Source organism: Palaemon carinicauda, unplaced genomic scaffold, assembly GCF_036898095.1.
Source record: "Palaemon carinicauda isolate YSFRI2023 unplaced genomic scaffold, ASM3689809v2 scaffold481, whole genome shotgun sequence".
Lineage (NCBI taxonomy): Eukaryota > Metazoa > Arthropoda > Malacostraca > Decapoda > Palaemonidae > Palaemon > Palaemon carinicauda.
Genome location: NW_027171741.1, coordinates 57523 through 78387, shown reverse-complemented (window position 1 = coordinate 78387; position 20865 = coordinate 57523). Strand labels below are relative to the sequence as shown.

The 20865-nt window shown below is 41.0% G+C and overlaps 2 protein-coding genes across 3 annotated transcripts in view; one reads left to right on the top strand and one right to left on the bottom strand.

The window, feature by feature from the left end:
- The window catches only part of LOC137637001 (crustacyanin-A2 subunit-like), a 46455-nt gene extending 43193 nt beyond the window's left edge, over positions 1 to 3262 (top strand). For both annotated transcript variants that reach the window (XM_068369315.1, XM_068369316.1), the window contains exon 5: positions 3021 to 3262. In XM_068369315.1, the coding sequence (XP_068225416.1) occupies positions 3021 to 3262 (242 nt within the window). The remainder of the gene's footprint in view (positions 1 to 3020) is intronic.
- Positions 2873 to 20865, bottom strand: part of LOC137637000 (probable phosphoserine aminotransferase) — a 68886-nt gene continuing 50893 nt past the window's right edge. The window contains exons 7-8 of the mRNA XM_068369314.1: positions 9789 to 9902; positions 2873 to 3609 (exon numbers count right to left, since the gene is read on the bottom strand). Coding sequence (XP_068225415.1) covers positions 3504 to 3609; positions 9789 to 9902 — 220 coding nt within the window. The 3' untranslated portion in view covers positions 2873 to 3503. The remainder of the gene's footprint in view (positions 3610 to 9788; positions 9903 to 20865) is intronic.

Genomic DNA, 20865 nt, shown 5'->3' with positions numbered 1-20865 from the left:
AGTAGTTTGTGTTCAATAAGTCTAAAACCTTATTTTTAAGAAATATTTTTCTCTAGTAGTACGGATTTCCCCCACCTCACCCCTAGCCTTAGTGTTGCACAAATAAGTGGCAGTAATGAAAATCACAAAACGCAAATTAAACTACCAAGTTAAAGCACAATACAGGGTAAAACAAAACATGAAATATATATACATAGTGTTTCAAAATTGTAAATAAAACCCCGAGCTCTAGTATTTCAGAATCTTCTAATTGGTGTTATGGTTAACATCCGCCATCTCGGAATAAACACATGTACTGAAATGGACTTTGTATGAAACAAAGTTTCTACATAAATTTGTAGGAAAACTTAAACACGATGTGCCAGTAGCTGTACTGGGCAAGGACAAGTGTTAGGCTTACAAGGACGTTGGTTGGAAAATTAGGTACAGGAGGGAAGGTAAACCGAGGTACCAAATGATTAAAAATAAAGGTTAAATTGACGTCTGAACACCATAAATAGACTTTCTGGTTGAGATTATGAATGCTACCCTCTAACTTGAATGAACAGGTGGGTGAAATGGATTTGCACAAAAACAAAGTCTCTACGCAAAATTGTAGAGAAACTCAACCTACAAATGAACCTGGTATTAACCCTTTTACCCCCAGGCTCTTTGGAAATTTCCAACCCTTAACCCCCAAGGGGTTATTTTTTCCCCAGCACATTTTGCAGTATATTTTTTTTAAATTGCTCTAACAGCCTTAATTTTTGTCATAGAGAGGTCAGGTTGGTCTCATTCTCTTGGAAAATGCCTGAATTTTCTCAAAAAATTATCAAAAATATGAAGAAAAAAAATTTTTATACCATTTTTTTTTGCAAGGACGTACCGGTACGTCCATGGGGGTAAAGGGATGAGTTTTGTGAAACATACCAGTACGTTCTTTTGGGATAAAAGGGTTAGATAACATAAAATTAGATGACTACACATATCTCTCTCTGACTCAAGTCTGGGCTTTACACATTCTTCAATCTGACTAGTGCGTGTGAATTAACATGATGTAGCGAGGTAATCAAAAATGCTTAATCAAATTGATTCACGTTAAGGCTTAGAAAATATTAATGCTCCACAAGTCATAAGGTGAGCAGATCCAGTTCAAAGGACCACTCATGTGGAGAAAGGTTCTTGAATGAGTGAGAAATTGTGTTCCAGGAATGCCATTACATAACATGCAACAATGATCAACCGTTGGGGGTTAGGAGCGCCAACACTTTAGCACACCGTCAGTGCAAATCCATTTGATGCTATAGTTTGCAAACCTTCACTCGAAGCAAGCTTCTTCTGTCCATCAAATCTTTAAAACTCCTGTTTAAATTTGTCAGTACTTATTCCATCCCACTCTTAGGTTCTATTTGAGATCCGTCTTAGTGACCCTAGTTAGATGCTGAACAGGAAATTACTTTACAGACATCTTTGCTGAAAGTGAGAAAGGGAGCAGTGTTGTGGGTATAGACTTTGATTTACTCTAAATTCTCCCTACTGGCTATGATTCAAAAAAGAGGATCTTCACCTTTGCAGTACAGTACATTAGGAAAAAGGGAGAACACCCGCTATTATCACTTGCCCAGGGTATTTATATCTTAACTTTCTCTCTTTAATGATATTTCTGGGTTAATCAATATCTTGAAATCCACTTACCGGGGCTGTCCAAAATTATCAACAAGACACATTCACATATGAAATGGAAGGGACAAAGATAACTGGGATAACCAAATGTATTTCATTATTATACAAATTTACAGCCGTAAGGAAGCAGACATCTTAACCATGAGAGCAAATACAAAAATAAAATAATAAGAATTACCCAGCGACATAATGTGGCAGTTACTCAAATGTATTCCTGAACTAGACTAAAGGATATATTGTAAAGTTTCATAACTTAGATAGGATACACCACGAGGTCATATACGTAGCCAAGAGACCTGTAACTCAAATACTCTATAAAGAAAAATATACACAAATATCAAGTACAATGAATTCCACACAAGCAGCCCAAATTAGTAAACCCAGAATTCAACTAACTCTTCTTCTACTTCTCCTTTCCTACCTTTAACCCCTAATTAAGGGGTTTGTTGCCTGATGCCTCCTCTCCAATGTCCTCTATCAAAGGTATCGTCGTGTATCAAACCCCCTTCTCTCCATATCACCCTTCCCCACCATCCATCCTCAACACGTGCTCACACCATATCTGTTATGACACTCATCATCTCTGTAATATTTACTCTGCCAGTCATTCTTCTTAATTCATAATTTTACACTTTTCAAGCAGTGATGTTCTCAAAATCTACCTCTGCATTCTCAACACTGTTCTCTCAAGCTTTGTTTTTTTTCTTAAGTCTTAGAGCCCAAATTTTCTATTTATACATTAACACAGGTCTAATTACTCTGCTATAAATCTTAACTTTTAGCTTGATTGGCATTTTCCTATGACATACCACTCCCCCACTTTTCCCATGCTGCTATTTTCCTATTCTCAACTTCAGCCTCACATCCTCCCTCCTGACTTATAGTAGACCCCCAAGTATCTAAATTGTTCTTCCTGTTTTATAACAGAGCCTCAAAAATGTATGGCTATTCTGTCCCTACCTTCCCTCCTGCTCATCATAACCTCAATCTTATCCATGTTTATCCTCCTGCCACACCTTACCAAAGTCCTGCAATTCTACACCCCTTCTCTGTAATTCTTCCTCATTGTGATGAGAGGAAGTACTTTGCTTTATTTTTTTTTAATTTTCTTTCTTGCAACTGCAGTTCGGCTAGTTTAGTATTTCTTCCTCAAATATACTGTAAAGAAATAAAACTTCCTAAAATATACTGTAAAGAAATGAAACTAATATTATTTGATATATTTTATTCACAATTGAGATTACACCCAGAGAAGTCATATTTCAAGTTTTTATGGAGATTCAGTTTTTATTTTATTTAAGAATGTCATGTCATATTATGATTAACATATCTAGTGAATACTCTGATTCTCCTTACAGTGCCCCCAATAAGTTTGTGGATAACGTACACAGACTACACTTCAATTGCCTGCCTGTATTCCTGCACCCAATTCCCTGGTCTCCGCGCTGACTGGGCCTGGGTTATTACAAGATTGCCCCGTCCTTTGGTCAAGCATGTGGCACGGTGCAGGGCCAATCTTACCAAGCTTGGGGTCAATACAGCAAAATTTGAAAGAGTACCACAAAGAGCCTCTTGTCATAAGAAGAGGAACAAGTCTTGAACCCACATAAAATCATTGTAAGACTTTAATGTACTTATGTTAAATTATATAAAGACTTTTTACTAATGTGCGTGTTGCTTTCTTCGTCAGGATTTGCATTAGTTATTTTTTATAGTGGCAGATTATCAACAAAGTCATATAAAAAAATATCTTAAATACTGGATATTAGGAACAGGTATATAGTGTATCTCAAATATAAAATTTTTCTACTACATAATTTTCTTCTAAATACACAAGATGTTTAAGCTTTATTTTCTTCACAGAATTTTTTCATAAAGTCTGCCAGTCTCTTAACATCCTCAATTGTAATTGCATTATACAGAGAAGCTCTTATTCCACCAACAGACCTGTGGGAAAAGCATTTCATTAGAAGAAAAATAAAAAGTTGTACTTAAATCTGACATGAAAATTGCAAAACCTAAAATCTACTATCGAATGGTATAATGTAATATGGTATAACTAAATCATATTTGTTCCAGCGTAAATACAAACCATCCGCTATTTATAAGGGTATACTTTCGGCGTAGCTGAAAGACAAGCCATGATAATTTTAGTGAGGGATAACTACCCCATCCGCTAGTTGGCGGGTGGGTGTTGGGGTAGACTGGCTACCCAACTCGTTCACACCTCTCTACTAAGGAACCGCTTTACTCTATGGCTTGGTAGAGGACGGACATGCTGCCTTGATTGTTTTTTTGTTTAGTTTATTCTTTTGTGTGTTTTTATCTTGTACATATATATGTCTGTATATATTGAAACATTGTTGTTAAATACTTGTAACTTTTAATTACTGTTGACGTGTTCGGCGGACTGCGCCGTAAAGGAGTTATCTTTGTGTTGATACTACCTCTCCTACCTTGCCCCTGCGTGGGTGTGGCCGGCAGTTACTCAACACTCCTGTGTGATTGTTTTGTACTTGAGTTAAAGATTATAACAGTTCCGCTTCCTTTCGAGGAATTGTCTCACAAGGAAGGTGACTTCTTCCCCGAATAGTATGTTATGCAGCTGAGTTATGAATTGTAATTCATCACAACTTTTATTTCCTTTTCTACAGACGGCAGTGACGTAGAAAGCAAGACCGATGGCTTTGGCCGCTCTGGTCAATGACCTGCGCTTCCTGTGGCAGGTCGTGAGCTGCTCACCTTACGAGGTATCATTCGTTGCTGACCTTCAACTTGAACAAGACTTGTTGATGGGATTGAATTGAATTGAATATGGGATTTAGGCATTAAGCCAAGCACTGGGGCATCAAAGGCCATTCAGCGCTATACTTGTTGATGGGAACGAGTGCTGCCAGGAGGTTCGCCTCAAGGTGTTGGAGAGCCTCCCATTACGAGGGAGTGTTAACCTTCTGGCTCCTGCTCGACCGTTCCCCAGTTCCAGAACGCCAAGCCCTCGAATAAAATGTGTTCCAAGATCGGTGGGGCAGCTTAGAGGTGTACGCCTTTTCCCCCATTCGGTCAGGTGAGAAAGTCCTCGGCCAAGTCAGGATAAGCAAGATCTTATCAATGACTCCAATAGCTTCACTACGGCATCACGCAGAATGGTTCCCGGACTTTTTGCAGCTCCCGACGGAGTTCCGGTAGATCTTCCTCCACAACACTATCTTTCAAGCAGCCACATGCCAACACTTTATAAGCCATAACTTTGCTCTGACTTCACGCCTGGAAATGGTCCTACACCACCTCTCTCAGAGAGGCCTTTCGCAACGAGTTGAGGGAAAGATGCGTAGGCAAACCTCTGCATCGGTCTTCGATGCGAAGTGTTCGGTCCTTTGTGACTGATGTCATCACTGGGATTCTCTCCCTTCGATGCCTTTACTCATCCAAAATTTGAGATAACTTGTCCTCCATCGGAACTCAACCTCCTGAGAACACGGTTCGTGTCCTTCAGTCCCTGAAGGCCCCACTCTACGAACCTTTATGGCAGGCAGCAGATCTCTTTCTTACATGGAAGACGGCCCTTTCTACACACTTGGGCTTTGACCAAGAGAGTTAGTGTGTTGCATGATCCATCTTCTGAGGTCTTCCACTCTAGGAGACGGGAAGAAGTAATCCTCAGCGGCGTCCCAGAGTTGATTGCCAAGACTCAAAATCCGTGTGTGCTGTACCCTAGGTGCAGCTCATTTCAGATAGTGTCTCTTCGTTCTGGTAAGTGAAGACCCTTTCAACTGAGGTTTTTCCCAGTGAAGAGTCTCTAGCGTTATCTTAAAAGAACGACACCAATTTGCCCCGTGTGTTGGCACTGTTGACCAGCACGGGAAGGTCAAGAGCAGGATCAAAAGGATTAGCTTCCCCTCCGGGATCGAAAGGCTATTGAGTTTGCTCTCAATCTAGACCCTCCTCCACCCTAGGACCCAGGGCTTGTAACGTCAGTGGTGTTGCTATGTCCATGGCATTTGAAAAAGTACTCTGTGGCACAGATACTGTAAGTGAGCGTGTGGAAGCGCCAATCGACCTTCACGGCCCACTACCTGCAAAGATGTAACCCACAGGAACATGGAGACCTTTTCCATTGGTCCTGTGGTGGTCACACAACAAATGTTCTAAACATCTCGGGCTCCTTGATGGACAAGTAGCAGAGGGTTGAGAGCTGAGGTTACCCAGTTTAGTCTGGGGTGAATGTGTAAGAATGATTGACTCCTTTCTTCCTTTCACCTTGTCCCCTCTGGGGTAACAGCTCCGCAAGCCTCTGCATAGCTGACCTCACCTCGCTGAAGGTATAACTCATTTCCCTTGTGCCTCCTAAGTATAGAATAATACTTTGTTATGTCCCCAATACCTTGTTGAGAGAGGGTATTGGGTAAGTTTTGAGAACAAGAGGTTTTGTACTAGAGTTTCTATGTTAAAGACCAACCACACTGATAGTTCCACTCACTCACAAGCTTCTGCAGGTCTATCAGTGCATTACTTCATATCAGCACTTGATTTTAGTGAGGGTAGGGTTCCTTCTACTATCAATCAGAGTGAAATAAGAGCATTTAAAAGATCCTTTAAACAAGAGGGATGGGGACAATGCCCCTGACTAGACAATCTCTCAAAAGTTGAAGCAGATGGTTTTCTTAGGTGCCCTTCCTTCCTGTATTAACTGTGGCTAACAAAACCCTTATTCACTATTAATCTCACAAGCAGGCAGAGGGGAAGGAAGACTGCTCCCCCTGCATTTTGACAGCATTGCTGTCGTACCCCACACTTATTGACATTTGCCACCTAGGTGTTGTCACTCATCAGCATCAATGAATGGCTCACTTATTTCAAAATGCTTGCAGACCTTGCAAAATGCTGCATGCATCTCCAAAAGTTGGAACTACTAAAGAATTACTATAAGGATGTCCTGCCATAAAGCCACCTAGTGAGATAGTCTTTGACCTCTTGGCTAAGAAGTAAAATCTTTCATCTTCCGGTTAAGAACTAAAGGATGTGAAGGAGGATTGCAGAAGATTGGCCAATACCGATACAGGTACCACTGACTATAGGTAAATTACACATGAGGAAAGGAATTCTTCTAGAGGATGAAAGGTGACAGAGCATGATCTACCAAAAGCAACCTAATTGCTTATGGTGAACACAAACTATGCTGTCACCTACTGAAATTTTCTGGCAAGTCTGGAAAAGGACCCTCACTGCTGTCATGTCTTTCAGTATTCTCAAGTACTTTGCTATAATTAGATCATGTCAAAAATCAAATAGATTTTGGTCCTAGAGCAACTGTACCTCTGGGAATGTCTTTAAAAGGTAGTCTTTAATCTTCATGAAGAGCTAAGACTACCCAGAGTTCTACTCTTCAATAAAGGAAGGCTGACATTCTCATCAATGACCCAGAGATCTTGAAAGAAATAGTTTTAAAAATAATGTCATCCAAAAGATAGCCGACTAGTGGAAACGGAAAGTCCAAGCCTTTCCTCTTAATATCAAAACCTGAAATTTTGGAAGACACACTGGTGACTGTGAGGTACACAAATACTTAGCATCAAATGTTGTAACCATATGGCAGCTGGGGTGGACACCATGGTTACAAGCTTCTGACTCAGCAGAAGAAAAAGACTTCCATTATGCATTAAATCTATCGAGGGAAAGGCTGTTCGTATCTACTTGTTGATAAATCAGCGAGATTTAACTTTTGTATAGCTTCAGGCATCATGATAAAGGAGGAGGAAATAACTTGGAGGGGCACTCTGAAATAGTCTAGGTTTGTGGTCCAAAGACAGTATTAACTTGGTACATCACTCCATGAGTAACTGAACTTTTCTCTAAGAGTAAACCTTAAAGTTTACTCACCCATTACTCTCTCAAAAAAACCTCCCCAACTCAGGCTGTATGGGTCCCAAAGGCATGAAATGCTCTGACCCTAATAAATCACCTGCAGATCAAGAAAAAGAAAAGCACCTCTCTTCTATGAAAAGGCTAGAAACATCAGTCTGACCTAGTGACTACCCCAAGTGACTGTAGTGACAAACGTCCAGATCCAACAGTACTAGACACCCATACACAGATCTGACCTTGTTATCTCTCTAGGCACCACAAAAATGCATTAGAAGGCAACATGAGCACCACTGTAAACATATGCAACAGAAGACAAGCTGGAAGAACTGGACTATTTCTTGTGCTTGGACAAACATTTCCCGACTTGATGAACACCATGATACACAGGGGAAGCCTCCTAGAGAACATCATTCCCAATATTAAATACAGGTAACCAGTCGTGCACATACCCAAAGATCACCTGGACCAGTTTTAAATAACCATAGTGATTGAACATCATAGATACAGTAATGCACATTTTCCTGTCCAACCTGTAAAGATGAACCGCAAGCACCAGAAGAATCCATGGTAGTATTCCTCTGCTGGGAATGTGGAAAGCAAGGAGCAAAAGCATGCTCGTGAATTTCACATGAACTCAACATTCAATCGAATATAAATGGTGTTCGTCACCCCTCTTTGAGGAAGATGATACTGTACCCCATTATACCGTATGGTACCTTCAGCAACGAGAAGATTTTGAGATCATCTCTCACTACTTGAAAGTCTTGAGAGGGAGATTACTATGAAGAAGGCATGGGAGGGGGAGAGATGAAGAACTCAACAGAATGCCATTCTTTTCAACTACTACACCCCTCACTAATGTCTCTAAATGTGACAGAGGTTAAAGCTTAGGTGGTTGTCTGAAGACTTCAAGAACAGTACATGTTATATAGAAGCTACCACAGCAATATCTCCTACAGAAATAGCAGCAGTAGGGATATAGCATGACTTCAGCAACAGGGGTGGGGAATACTGACCCAGCACTGGTCCTACCATGAGCAGTGCATGTGTGTTCAAACTCCTCTATGCCAAACATTCCCTTTATGGGCAAACAAGAAGATTGGGAAGTACAGGATGGCCACTCCCGACACTCGTCACAAGGGAGAAACATGCCTGCTGAAGCAGGGCATAGCAATTGTTGCAATCCTCAACAGACCAGATACACCTTTAACCTTTTTACCCCCAAAGGACGTACTGGTACGTTTCACAAAAGCCATCCCTTTACCCCCATGGACGTACCGGTACGTCCTTGCAAAAAAATGCTATAAAAATTTTTTTTCTTCATTTTTTTATAATTTTTTGAGAAAATTCAGGCATTTTCCAAGAGAATGAGACCAACCTGACCTCTCTATGACAAAAACTAAGGCTGTTAGAGCAATTTAAAAAAAATATACTGCAAAGTGTGCTGGGAAAAAAATAACCCCCTGGGGGTTAAGGGTTGGAAATTTCCAAATAGCCTGGGGGTAAAAGGGTTAAGATTAATAGAAAAAAAAGTGTAGATTTTGGACTGGTAATTATTTATGCGTTAACGGGAGAGCGAGACAGCACATCTTCACTCGACCGAGCCAGAAACATAAAGTGACGTAATCCACTGGGCGAGTGTGTGAGATGGGTGGCTGATCTACCGCCCGTTAACTAGTGAAGGGGCATTGACACCTCACATTTAAGTTTACGACTAGATTCCACCTATGCTGAAAAAATACATTGTAAAGAGTGAAGAGTTTGTATTCCTGTAGGAACAAATGCATTTTTGTCGGTGATTCATCTGCACCCTCATCACAAGGAAGGTTTTTACTGCAAATGTGGCCTCTGTAAATAGAGCACAGGAAAGGTTCAAACACCTTTTTTCACTGTATATGTAAGCAATTTAACCACACACTTAGCATTTATCAATCCTTCATAAAAGTATTCAAATCTCCCCCAAAAAATGCAGTCATCTTTGTATAAAAATAGGCTTAATTGTCCAGATTCCTTCACCACATTGTAATCATCTGCTCTCGATAGCAACCAAAGAAAAAGTTAACGTTTGCAGACAGGAAAGTGTGCTGAACCTCTTTAAAAATCTACCAGTCACCAAACAATTACTTTGTTAGCTAGCTTTAAAGGCCACTTTCAACTTACACTCAGAATATTACTTCAAAATAGAAAAAGTATTTTTTTCTCGTTAAAACAAATTTTGGATGTTCATTGTCTAAGACATTTATTTACAAGAATTCTGATCTCACCTGTGTCCTTTGAGAGAGAGCAACCCTTCAGCAGCCGCATTGTCAATGAATTTCTTTTCAAGATTTTCATTTCCTTTGGCTCCTCCAACCCTGAAGACCACATTCATCCTAGACCTATAAAATAAATAAAATTTATTGTCAATAATTCTTTTTTTTTCTGTTGTCAACAATTAGTTTGTGTCACTTATCAAAGTCACTCAATGTTGAGTGAAAAAGTTCTATCCTTCAGTTTGCAAATAAATGAGTATTGTGCGGTCACTTTTAATTATTTTCCTTATAATGTAAAATTTTCAATATCAAAGTATGATCTTATTTTTATTTTACCAAAATCACGAATTTCTAGAAGAAAATAGTTATAAAACAAAGATTATGACAATTGACATTGAAAAGCAAGGCCAAATGTGGAAATGGAGTTGAAGAATATGAGAATTATAAGTCTAAATAAAAAAAGAAATTAACCCAAATGCTAACAAACCATTAATTGATGCATAAAAAATATTAACCCATACAATAAAATTTCATAAAGTACACAGCACAAAACAGGAAATAGGAGACAAAAGATAAGAGCAACAGGAAACCCATTTTTTAAAATGTAAATCATATAAACTGCCAGATATAATGGAAGGGACAAAAATGGACTTTAGAAAATAATATCTTATATTTTCATTTATGGAGTTCTGACTGTATAGCACAGGGCTGGGGAAGCCATTTAGCATTGAGAAACAGAGAAAACTGCATTTGCACAATGAAGTGCTAATAGCCAGTTAAAATGTAATATATGCACTTATAACAATAATTTAAGAGTTTTTACATAATCTTGACCAGTTGAATATGTGCATCCCACTTATACTGTGCGTCTTAATAAGTGAAATACGTCGGGTGGTATTATGCTTTTCACACAGGAAAGTTGACTGATAAAAAATATATTCATAAAGTAATATTTTACAATGAAATGTAACCTACCTGTTAAAAATCTCTTAACATTCATACCGTGCAGAAATGATTTTATACATTTTTCAATGGAATGAGTTCTGTGCCTCTGATAATCTGATTTTAACAAGGATTTTAAAACTAAACTAAATTTGCTCAATGAACAGACAAAATAATCTAAAGTCATATGTAAAAAGTCAAGAGCTGATTGGTCTGCCAGGAGAGGGGCTGGGAGAAATTCCATATTTCATAGCACAAGTAATAACCGGCAGTAGCCAATAAAGCATAAGTGAGGTTAGTTTATTGTTGATGTTACGTTTCATCCTTTCAACGGATGGTTAAATAGAAGGAAAACTCTAGTAACAGTAGCTTCTTATGAAATTCTTTGCTCATAAATTAGCCCAGCTGATATTTTTTCTAGCTCTAGTAACTTCAAGTTAATCCATAAAAAGAACACAATTTTCCTGAGGATAACTTCTTTATTAAGCCCTGCCTATAAGGCAGATTGTAAGGACACCGCTCCCTTCGTCGTCCAGAAAATCAACAAACTGTTTATTTATTTGAATTCTCCTTTCACCACACCGTGGTTTCCCATGTATATGTATTCCGCTCTATCAGAGCTACATTTTGACATATGTATTATTTCATCACATGTTTCTGTTAACTCATAATTCGTATATTTGTAAGTGTAAGAAAACATATATTTTGGCGGGCAATTCAATCTGATATGGCGCCAGCGCCATCCTACCTTTCCGTCCGCACCTTGTAATATACTCCCATGCACATTTGAATAAAGTATAGTTGATCTTGGTGACGCTCGTCTCACTGTCCTTAGCACTGTTCTGGACGACGAAGGGAGCGGTGTCCTTACAAGATAAATATTACATAGGCACACACCTACCTAATCCCGATGAAGGTGGTAGCGCCGTAAGTGCACCTTGTGGAATATACTATACAGTAGGTATTACTAAAAGGCCTTTCCAGCATCCTCTTGGCCCATAGCTGCATTCACACATTTGCCTTTACTATACCCTCATTCCTGTTTTCTTCCTTCCATTTACTTCATAATAAAACAATGTGGTTTTCCTCCAGATTGTACATAGATACCAAATGGCCTTCCTGGCCGTGGTGAAAAGGCAAATGGCCCAAATTCATAAATATAAATTGCCACCTATGAACTACATTGTTTCAAGTTTGTCAGATTGGCATAAAAATTGCTTTTACATTCCATTAAGATATTTGTTTCCATAATCCAGCTGTGTTATGTTTTTATGTGTGTAAGAAAACTAACCAAGATGAGACCAACAAAAACATTAAAAGTAAAACATAAAAAACAAAGTAGATTTGACAGAAGGAATGTCCCTACAATAAAAGTATTACTTGTACCTAGACAAAATACACAGCATAAAACAGGAAAATAAACTTTCTACAAGAGCAAAAAAGTGAAGAGAGTAAGGAAGGCTGGCGCAAGAATTGAAGAGACAGTGAAAGATGGAAATGGAAGGTTGTTAAAAGGAGAGGAGGCAAGGAAAAGGTGGGCGGAATATTTTGAAAGTTTGCTGAATGTTGAGGATAATAGGGAGGCAGATATAATTGCTGTTGCAGGTGTTGAGGTGCCAGTGATGGGAGATGAGAATGAGAGAGAGATTACAATAGAGGAAGTGAGGAGAGCACTAGATGAAACGAGAGTAGGAAAAGCATCTGGTATGGATGGTGTGAAAGCTAAGATGTTGAAGGAAGGGGGTGTGACTGTACTTGAATGGTTGGTGAGATTGTTTAATATGTGTTTTGTGTTGTCAATGGTACCAGTAGATTGGGTTTGTGCATGTATTGTACCACTATATAAGGGTAAGGGAGATGTGCATGAGTGTTGTAATTCAAGAGGTATTAGTTTGTTGAGTGTAGTTGGGAAAAGTGTATGGTAGAGTAATGATTAATAGGATTAAGGATAAAACAGAGAATACAATCTTGGAAGTACAGGGTGGTTTTAGAAGAGGTAGGGGCTGTATGAATCAGATTTTTACAGTTAGGCAGATATGCGAGAAATATTTAGCAAAAGGTAAGGAGGTGTATGTTGCGTTTATGGATCTGGAGAAAGCATATGATAGAGTTGATAGGGAAGCAATGTGGAATGTGATGAGGTTATATGGAGTTGGTGGAAGGTTGTTGCAAGCAGTGAAAAGTTTCTACAAAGGTAGTAAAGCATGTGTTAGGATAGGAAATGAAGTGAGCGATTGGTTTCCGGTGAGAGTGGGGCTGAGACAGGGATGTGTGATGTCGCCGTGGTTGTTTAACTTTTATGTTGATGGAGTGGTGAGAGAGGTGAATGCTCGAGTGTTTGGACGAGGATTAAAACAGGTAGGCGAGAATGACCATGAATGGGAGGTAAATCAGTTGTTGTTTGCGGATGATACTGTACTGGTAGCAGACACAGAAGAGAAGCTTGACCGACTAGTGACAGAATTTGGGAGGGTGTGTGAGAGAAGGAAGTTGAGAGTTAATGTGGGTAAGAGTAAGGTTATGAGATGTACGAGAAGGGAAGGTGGTGCAAGGTTGAATGTCATGTTGAATGGAGAGTTACTTGAGGAGGTGGATCAGTTCAAGTACTTGGGGTCTGTTGTTGCAGCAAATGGTGGAGTGAAAGCAGATGTACGTCAGGGAATGAATGAAGGTTGCAAAGTGTTGGGGGCAGTTAAGGGAGTAGTAAAAAATAGAGGGTTGGGCATGAATGTAAAGAGAGTTCTATATGAGAAAGTGATTGTACCAACTGTGATGTATGGATCGGATATGTGGGGAATGAAAGTGATGGAGAGACAGAAATTGAATGTGTTTGAGATGAAGTGTCTAAGGAGTATGGCTGGTGTATCTCGAGTAGATAGGGTTAGGAACGAAGTGGTGAGGGAGAGAACGGGTGTAAGAAATGAGTTAGCGGCTAGAGTGGATATGAATGTGTTGAGGTGGTTTGGCCATGTTGAGAGAATGGAAAATGGTTGTCTGCTAAAGAAGGTGATGAATGCAAGAGTTGATGGGAGAAGTACAAGAGGAAGGCCAAGGTTTGGGTGGATGGATGGTGTGAAGAAAGCTCTGGGTGATAGGAGGATAGATGTGAGAGAGGCAAGAGAGCGTGCTAGAAATAGGAATGAATGGCGAGCGATTGTGACGCAGTTCCGGTAGGCCCTGCTGCTTCCTCCGGTGCCTTAGATGACCGCGGAGGTAGCAGCAGTAGGGGATTCAGCATTATGAAGCTTCATCTGTGGTGGATAATGTGGGAGGTTGGGCTGTGGCACCCTAGCAGTACCAGCTGAACTCGGTTGAGTCCCTGGTTAGGCTGAAGGAACGTAGAGAGTAGAGGTCCCCTTTTTGTTTTGTTTCTTTGTTGATGTCGGCTACCCCCCAAAATTGGGGGAAGTGCCTTTGGTATATGTATGTATGTACAAGAGCAAAAACAGTCATGAGAAGGGTGACAAAATAGCCCAAACTCTTTCAAACTGGTGAAATTTCCTCCTAAATTTAACAACGTAACCAGTTAAAATTGCTTTTCCCTGCAGATACTGTGTAGTTAAAGGAATGGGCATAAACCAAAGCAATGAAGTTCTACTTGCTATTAAGCTGCTAAACTAGATGAGGAGGCTCTGTGCAGCTATGATATAGTACAAAAATTTTCATACATACCCAATACACGCCACTTAAGATCAAAAGTCCCAAAGAGTCAAAGCCATTAGTACGGAAATAATGTAGTCATAGTCACATATCGCTCGTTTGCGACAATGTCGTCATAACTCAAAAATAGCTATTTTTCAGGACATCCGTTTTAATCAATTAAAACACTCGTGTTATGTTATGTCGTTAGGACATTAAGCGCCTCTAGCGATCAATTTTTTAGCTACAATTATGACACTTTTGCCAAAATAATCAGCATTTGAAGATGAATATGTCTATATGGACAACTCAAAAATACATTTTTTTGAGTTATGACGTCGCAAGTGAGCGATATGCCACGCACTCTTTAATGCAGTAAATGATCTTGACAGAACCTGGGTGGCTTCCAACAAGGTCTCATTAAGTAATGAAGTTTGTCATTAGACCAGAAACAATATGGTGGATTCCTCATTATTTTGGTGGGGGTGATGCCACACCAGTATTCTATACAAAACAATATCTGGCTAGCAAATAATACCAACGAATTGCAAGATTAGTTCTGGCCATGATGTAAATTATCAGATATGTCAATCTTAGTGGAAATGAAACTAGGCATAGTGTAAAGCTAACCTTTGCTTTGGTAGTTGAACCCGCTAATTGGGAATATTATACGTACTTACACTAATCCCCCATAATATTTCAATAACACAAGTGATAATGAAAAGTTTAGATGTGCAGAGGTAGTCACACCCAGCCAAATCTAGGTTCTCAAACCAAACAGAGAGGGGAACAAAGGCAAGGTGTGAAGAATTATTTAAATTCTACAATACTATGCATCAAACATTCTATAACATGCTCGAAAACTTGAGCTCTGAAAATGATGAAATTTGAAGGAATCCTGAGCACGGATATATTTATTTGGTGTTACAATCAATGTTGGGTTCATTTTCAATTTACTATAGAGCACCATTGCCATATGATTGACCTAAAAGGCTATATATGCCCAACATATAAAGATAGAATATGCCACTGAAAAACATATAATAAAAAGGGATCATTTCCATTCTTGAATAAGTTAAAGGTAGGCCTATACAGAGTGCACAGGATTTGAAATGTAGGCTACTAGATGAACAACTGGACTGTGCACAGATTGCAAAAGATTTGAAATGCTCTGGAGGAGCAACTGGGCTATACAGTATACAGATGATGCAGAATTTAAAATACACAGATGAACATGACAAATTCATAGGTAATTTGTATTTTTCCTAACTATACAGACCTTAGCTATTTAATAGGGGTTATTACTTTCGGCGTAGCTGAAATGACGAGCCATTCGTAGCTGAAATGACGAGCCATTCGTAGCTGAAATGACGAGCCATTAAAATTTTAACGAGGGTTTACTACCCCACCGCTAGTTAGGGGAGGGTAGGGGGGTAGCCTGCTAACCCCCCCCCCCCCCCCTCCCCCCTCACACACACCTGTGCTTGAGCTCACTTTGCTTGAAGGTAGGACTTCGAGGGGGATAGGGCTGGCGGGCAAGTTTGATTAAATAGCTAAGGCTTGTAGTTAGGAAAAATACAAATTACCTACGAATTTGTCCTTTGTTCCGTAACTGACATACAAACCACGCTATTTAATAGGGGTGACTCACCCATTAGGAAGGGTGGAAAGTCCCTGCCAGTACTGGCTTTTGGCTTTGCCCGGGGACTCAATATTTGAGTGTGTTCGCACTCAGCAATAAGAAGTCCCTGCACCTCGCTAGAACCTTGCTACGCAAGGACTGCGGCCTACGCAAGCTGTGTGTGAAGGTAAAATAAAGTGTGACTCGTCCTAGGAAGTTGACCTGTAGTCCCTTAGAAGGAAACTTTAGGCTAGGACTCTCCCAATACCACCTCGTCAGGGTATAGGGACGTGACAGTATTATCTTAATACTCGGAACACAAGGAAACATGGTTTACCTGCAGTGGTTTGAGGTCAGCTGTGCAGAGAACCCAGGATGCTGCTTGCCCCAAGAGAGGGGAGGATGAAGAAAAGAGTAAGGGCCAGACAAATCTTTTCATTCATGCAGATTAAGACCGGGTAACAATGCCCTTAACCTTCTGCTACTTGTCCACTAAGGAGCCTGAGGTTTTAAACCAGCTGTTGTGCAGCCACCACAGGGCCGATAGAAAACGTATCGAGCCTCCTTTGGGTCACGTCGTGCAGGTAGTGGGCTGTGAAGGTCGTCTGACGTTTCCACACCCCAGCTTGAAGGACCTGTGTCACTGAGAAATTTCTCTTGAAGGCCAGGGACATAGCTACGCCCCTGACATCACGTGCTCTAGGGCGTCGTGACGGAGGAGGGTCTGGACTCAGGGACAGATGAATCACCCTACGAATCCATGCAGAGATGGTGTTCTTGGTGACCCTTCTCTTAATCCTCCCAGTGCTAACAATGCTTGCACCTGGGGACGGACTGCAGCCATTCTTCTGAGATATAGCCTCAGACTCCTTACTGGGCACAGTAGGAGAAGGTCTGGGACATCTGTTACACAACGGAGACTCGAATCCGGAAGGAGTCGAACCGAGTGTCCGGAACCCCCTGATTTTGAGTCTTAGCACCAAACTCAGGGACGAATTTGAATGTTACCTCCCCCCCCATACCCTTGCATGGGTGATGTCATAAGAGAGACCATGAAGTTCATTGACTCGCTTGGCCGAAGCCAAAGGTAGTAAGAACACCGTCTTCCAAGTTAGGTGGAAAACTGAAGCCTGGCGTAATGGTTCATAGTGAGGTCTCCTAAGAGACCTGAGAACTCTAACCACGTTCCATGGAGGTGGTCTCACATCCGACTGAGGGCAGGTAAGTTCATAACCTCGTATGAGTAGGGAAAGTTCCAGCGAGGAAGAAAAGATAATTTCTTTGAGCCTGAAGGCTAGACTTAAGGCTGAGCGATAGCTTTTCACCCCCGAGACTGAAAGGCGCATTTTCTTCCCGCAAATACAAGTGGAACTCCGCTATTGCTGGAATAGTGGCATCGAGTGGAGAGATACCCCTTCCACGACACCAACCACAGAAGACTTTCCACTTTGCCTGGTAGACAGATGCTGATGATTTTCGCAGATGTCCAGACATCCTAATCGCAACTTGTTGCGAAAAATCCTCTCCCAGCGAGGAGATGCTGGATAGTCACCAGGCGTGAAGTCGTAGCGAAGCTACGGCTTTGTGGAAGATGCTGGCATGTGGTTGTCTGAGTAGATCGTGTCGTGGAAGGAATTCTCTCAGAAGTTCCGTTAGGAGTTGCAGAAGGTCCGGAAACCATTCCGCGTGTTGCCATAGCGGAGCTATGAGGGTCATTGAAAAATTTACCGATATTCTGGTCTTGTTGAGCACCCTCCTCATCAGACAGAACGGGGGAAAGGCGTACACGTTGATGTTGTCCCACCGTTGTTGGGAGGCATCTTGCCAGAGTACCTTAGGATCCGGGACTGGGGGGAAGTACAGTGGAATCTTGAAGATCAGCGCTGTCGCGAACAGATCCACAGTCGGGGAACCCCACAAAGTCAGGACTTTGTTGGCTACTAGATGACACAAAGACCACTCGATACTCACTGTTGTGACATTAAAAGACTTGGCTGCTGCTACCCAAGCTTTATTCAACTAAAACTTCAGTAGATTATTCCCTGAAACAATCATGAACATAATTAGCAGACCCCATAATAATTGTAATACAAACTATGTTAGAGCCTCAAAGTAAATCTAATCAAACCAAATAGATACAAATGGAATAAACAAAAGGAAATACAAAAGAAACAGAGAATTACTTGATAAGTTGCTTTGACTGTCCCTCCATCAGGTAAGTAAACAAAGTATGAAAAGATCACCAGACAAACGGTTCAGAGTGAGGTATGAAAGAGCAAAAGGACAAAACAATATTATAACATTCTTCCCCTCTAGATATAAAATTGGTTACATCACTTCATAAGTAATCAATCCCACCCATATCGGTTCGGAGCCCTTGACACCCGGGTTGATCTACGTACTGGAGGTGATGCAGCCTCTGTTCTAATTTCAGCTTCTGGGTGAAGTCCCATACCTTCTGGAAACTCTTGATGGGTTGTCTTGGGTGACACTGGAGATTGAGATCGTATGGCCTCTGGTGACAATGAAACGGAAGGTAGTTCTTGATTTTCAGAAACAGAATTATCCCGAGGGCATGGGGCCAAGTCACGTAAGGAAACCGTTGACTCTCGTCCACTGGGATGTCTAATGTTAGCATATGTTGGGTTAGCAGATAATAGTTCAACTTCATCCACTAGGGGTTCACTTTTGCTTGTTCTGACAAACTTCCTCAATAATACCGGTCCTGACGACATAAGCCACGAGGGCAGAGAGCTCCCCGAGGATGAGCGGCGTGGAAATCCAAAAAAGCGTTCATGGGGTGTGACATTAGTTGCTGTCGACAGAAGGGATCTAAGTGAATGTACCACATCAGTGAGTACTAATTCCCAGTGCTGATCGGGAAGATTTCGAGACCTGAGTGCCAACTGGATTGCCTTCCATACAGTACCATTGAGCCGCTCCACTTGCCCATTACCGATTGGATGAAAAGGGGCAGTTCGACTTGTTGCAACTCCCTTCTGTGCGAGATAGGTTTTGAGCTCCCTAGACATGAATGAGGTTCCTTGATCCAAATGTATATACTGAGGCATCCCACACAGGCTGAATATTTGTTCTAAGCACTTAATCACTGTAGTTGTGTTCATGTTGGGACACAGAAAAGCGAAAGGAAAACGGGAATATTCATCAACCACAATAAGTAATTATGGGTTGCGCGAGGCCGTCGGAACTGGTCCTTTAAAGTCAATGCTTAATCTCTTCATTGGTTGTGTCGCCTTGATGAGTGTTCCTTCTTGGAATTTGTAGAATCTTGGTTTCAATTCTGCACATATCCTGCAAGAAGCACAGACCTTCTTAACGTCCTCAGTGGAAAAAGGAAGATTTTTTGATCTCGCAAAGTGCAACAAGCGAGTCACTCCTGGATGGCACAGATTCCCATGTAGTTCAGTGAGGGTAGATGACGTAGAAACCACGGAACCGCAAAAAGCTCGGATGAAGGCATCAGGAACCACATTCTCTTCACCGGGGCGATAATGTACTGTATAACTGAAGGCTGCGAGTTCCATCTGCCATTCCTGGATCTTATTATTCTTAACTTTAGTGCGTTTCCTGTTATCAAACATGAAGGCCACAGAACGTTGGTCTGTAACGAGATCAAAGTGTTGTCTAGCAAGAAAATGACTCCACTTACGTACAGCCTCCACGATAGCCATGGCTTCCTTCTCTACGATGTGATAGTGAATTTAACTTCCTTGTAAAGTCCTAGACATGAAGGCCACAGGTCTGCCATTCTGGTTGAGTACTGCTGAGACTGCAGTCGACCTCAAAAGGCAAATTTTCATCCACAGAGTAGCGTTGCTCCTTCAAGTTCTTGTTTAAGTAGTTCGAAAGCCTGCAAAGCTTCTTCATCTAAAGGAAATTTCTTTACTCTTGCCAGTGGTTGAATCTTAGCAGAAAAATTCTGTATCCATTTAGCGTAATAAGCAAACATACCCATTGCCCTCTTTAAAGATCCTTGACTAGTGGGAGGTGGTAGTTTTTGTAGAGGCCGGAGTCTTTCCATGTCAGGCTTTATTACACCATTCCCCACACAGTAGCCAAGAATATTAATGGTACGCACAGATTTAATAGTTTTAGTAGCATTGAGAGTTAGGTTCCTCTTGTTGATGACCTCAAGAAAGCGCGGCACGTTCTGATCATGTTGTTCTTGAGTGTGTCCAGCAATATTGATATTGTCCAAATATGGGAAAGAACCTTGTAAGTTTTCTTCTTTCACCAACTTATCCATAGTTCGTTGGAAGGCTGCAACACCATTGGTAACTCCGAAATGTACTCTACAGAACTGGTACAGGCGTCCGTTGGCTTCAAAAGCTGTATACTTCTTGTCTGATTCTTTTAGTGGGACTTGGTGGTAAGCGCTTTTGAAGTCAAAAGTCGAAAATACGCAATATGTTGAGAGTTCATTAACCATGGTGTCAATCCTTGGTAATGGATAAGCATCCAGTTCTGTAAACAGATTTATAGTTTGCGAATAATCAACACACATCCTTTTCTTATGCCGATTAAAGGAATCCTTAACCACCACAACTTGAGCTCTCCATGGTGATATGCTATCCTCAATAACACCCTCAGCCAAGAGACGACTAGTCTCCGCTTCAATGAATTCTTTGTCATCTTTACAGTTATGTCTTGATTTAGTGACAATAGGCTTACAATTAGGTAACAAATGCTGGAAGATAGAAGGTTCATCCACAGCAGCGGCTGCCAACAAACAGTAGGGCTTAGCACCAGATAAGTTGAGCGCTGGTTTCGGCCCACCGTATTCAATAGTCACTTTCTGATGCTGCTCTTGGAAGTCCTGACCAAGTAATACTCCTGAACTAAATCCTTAATTACTGCTAGACGCGT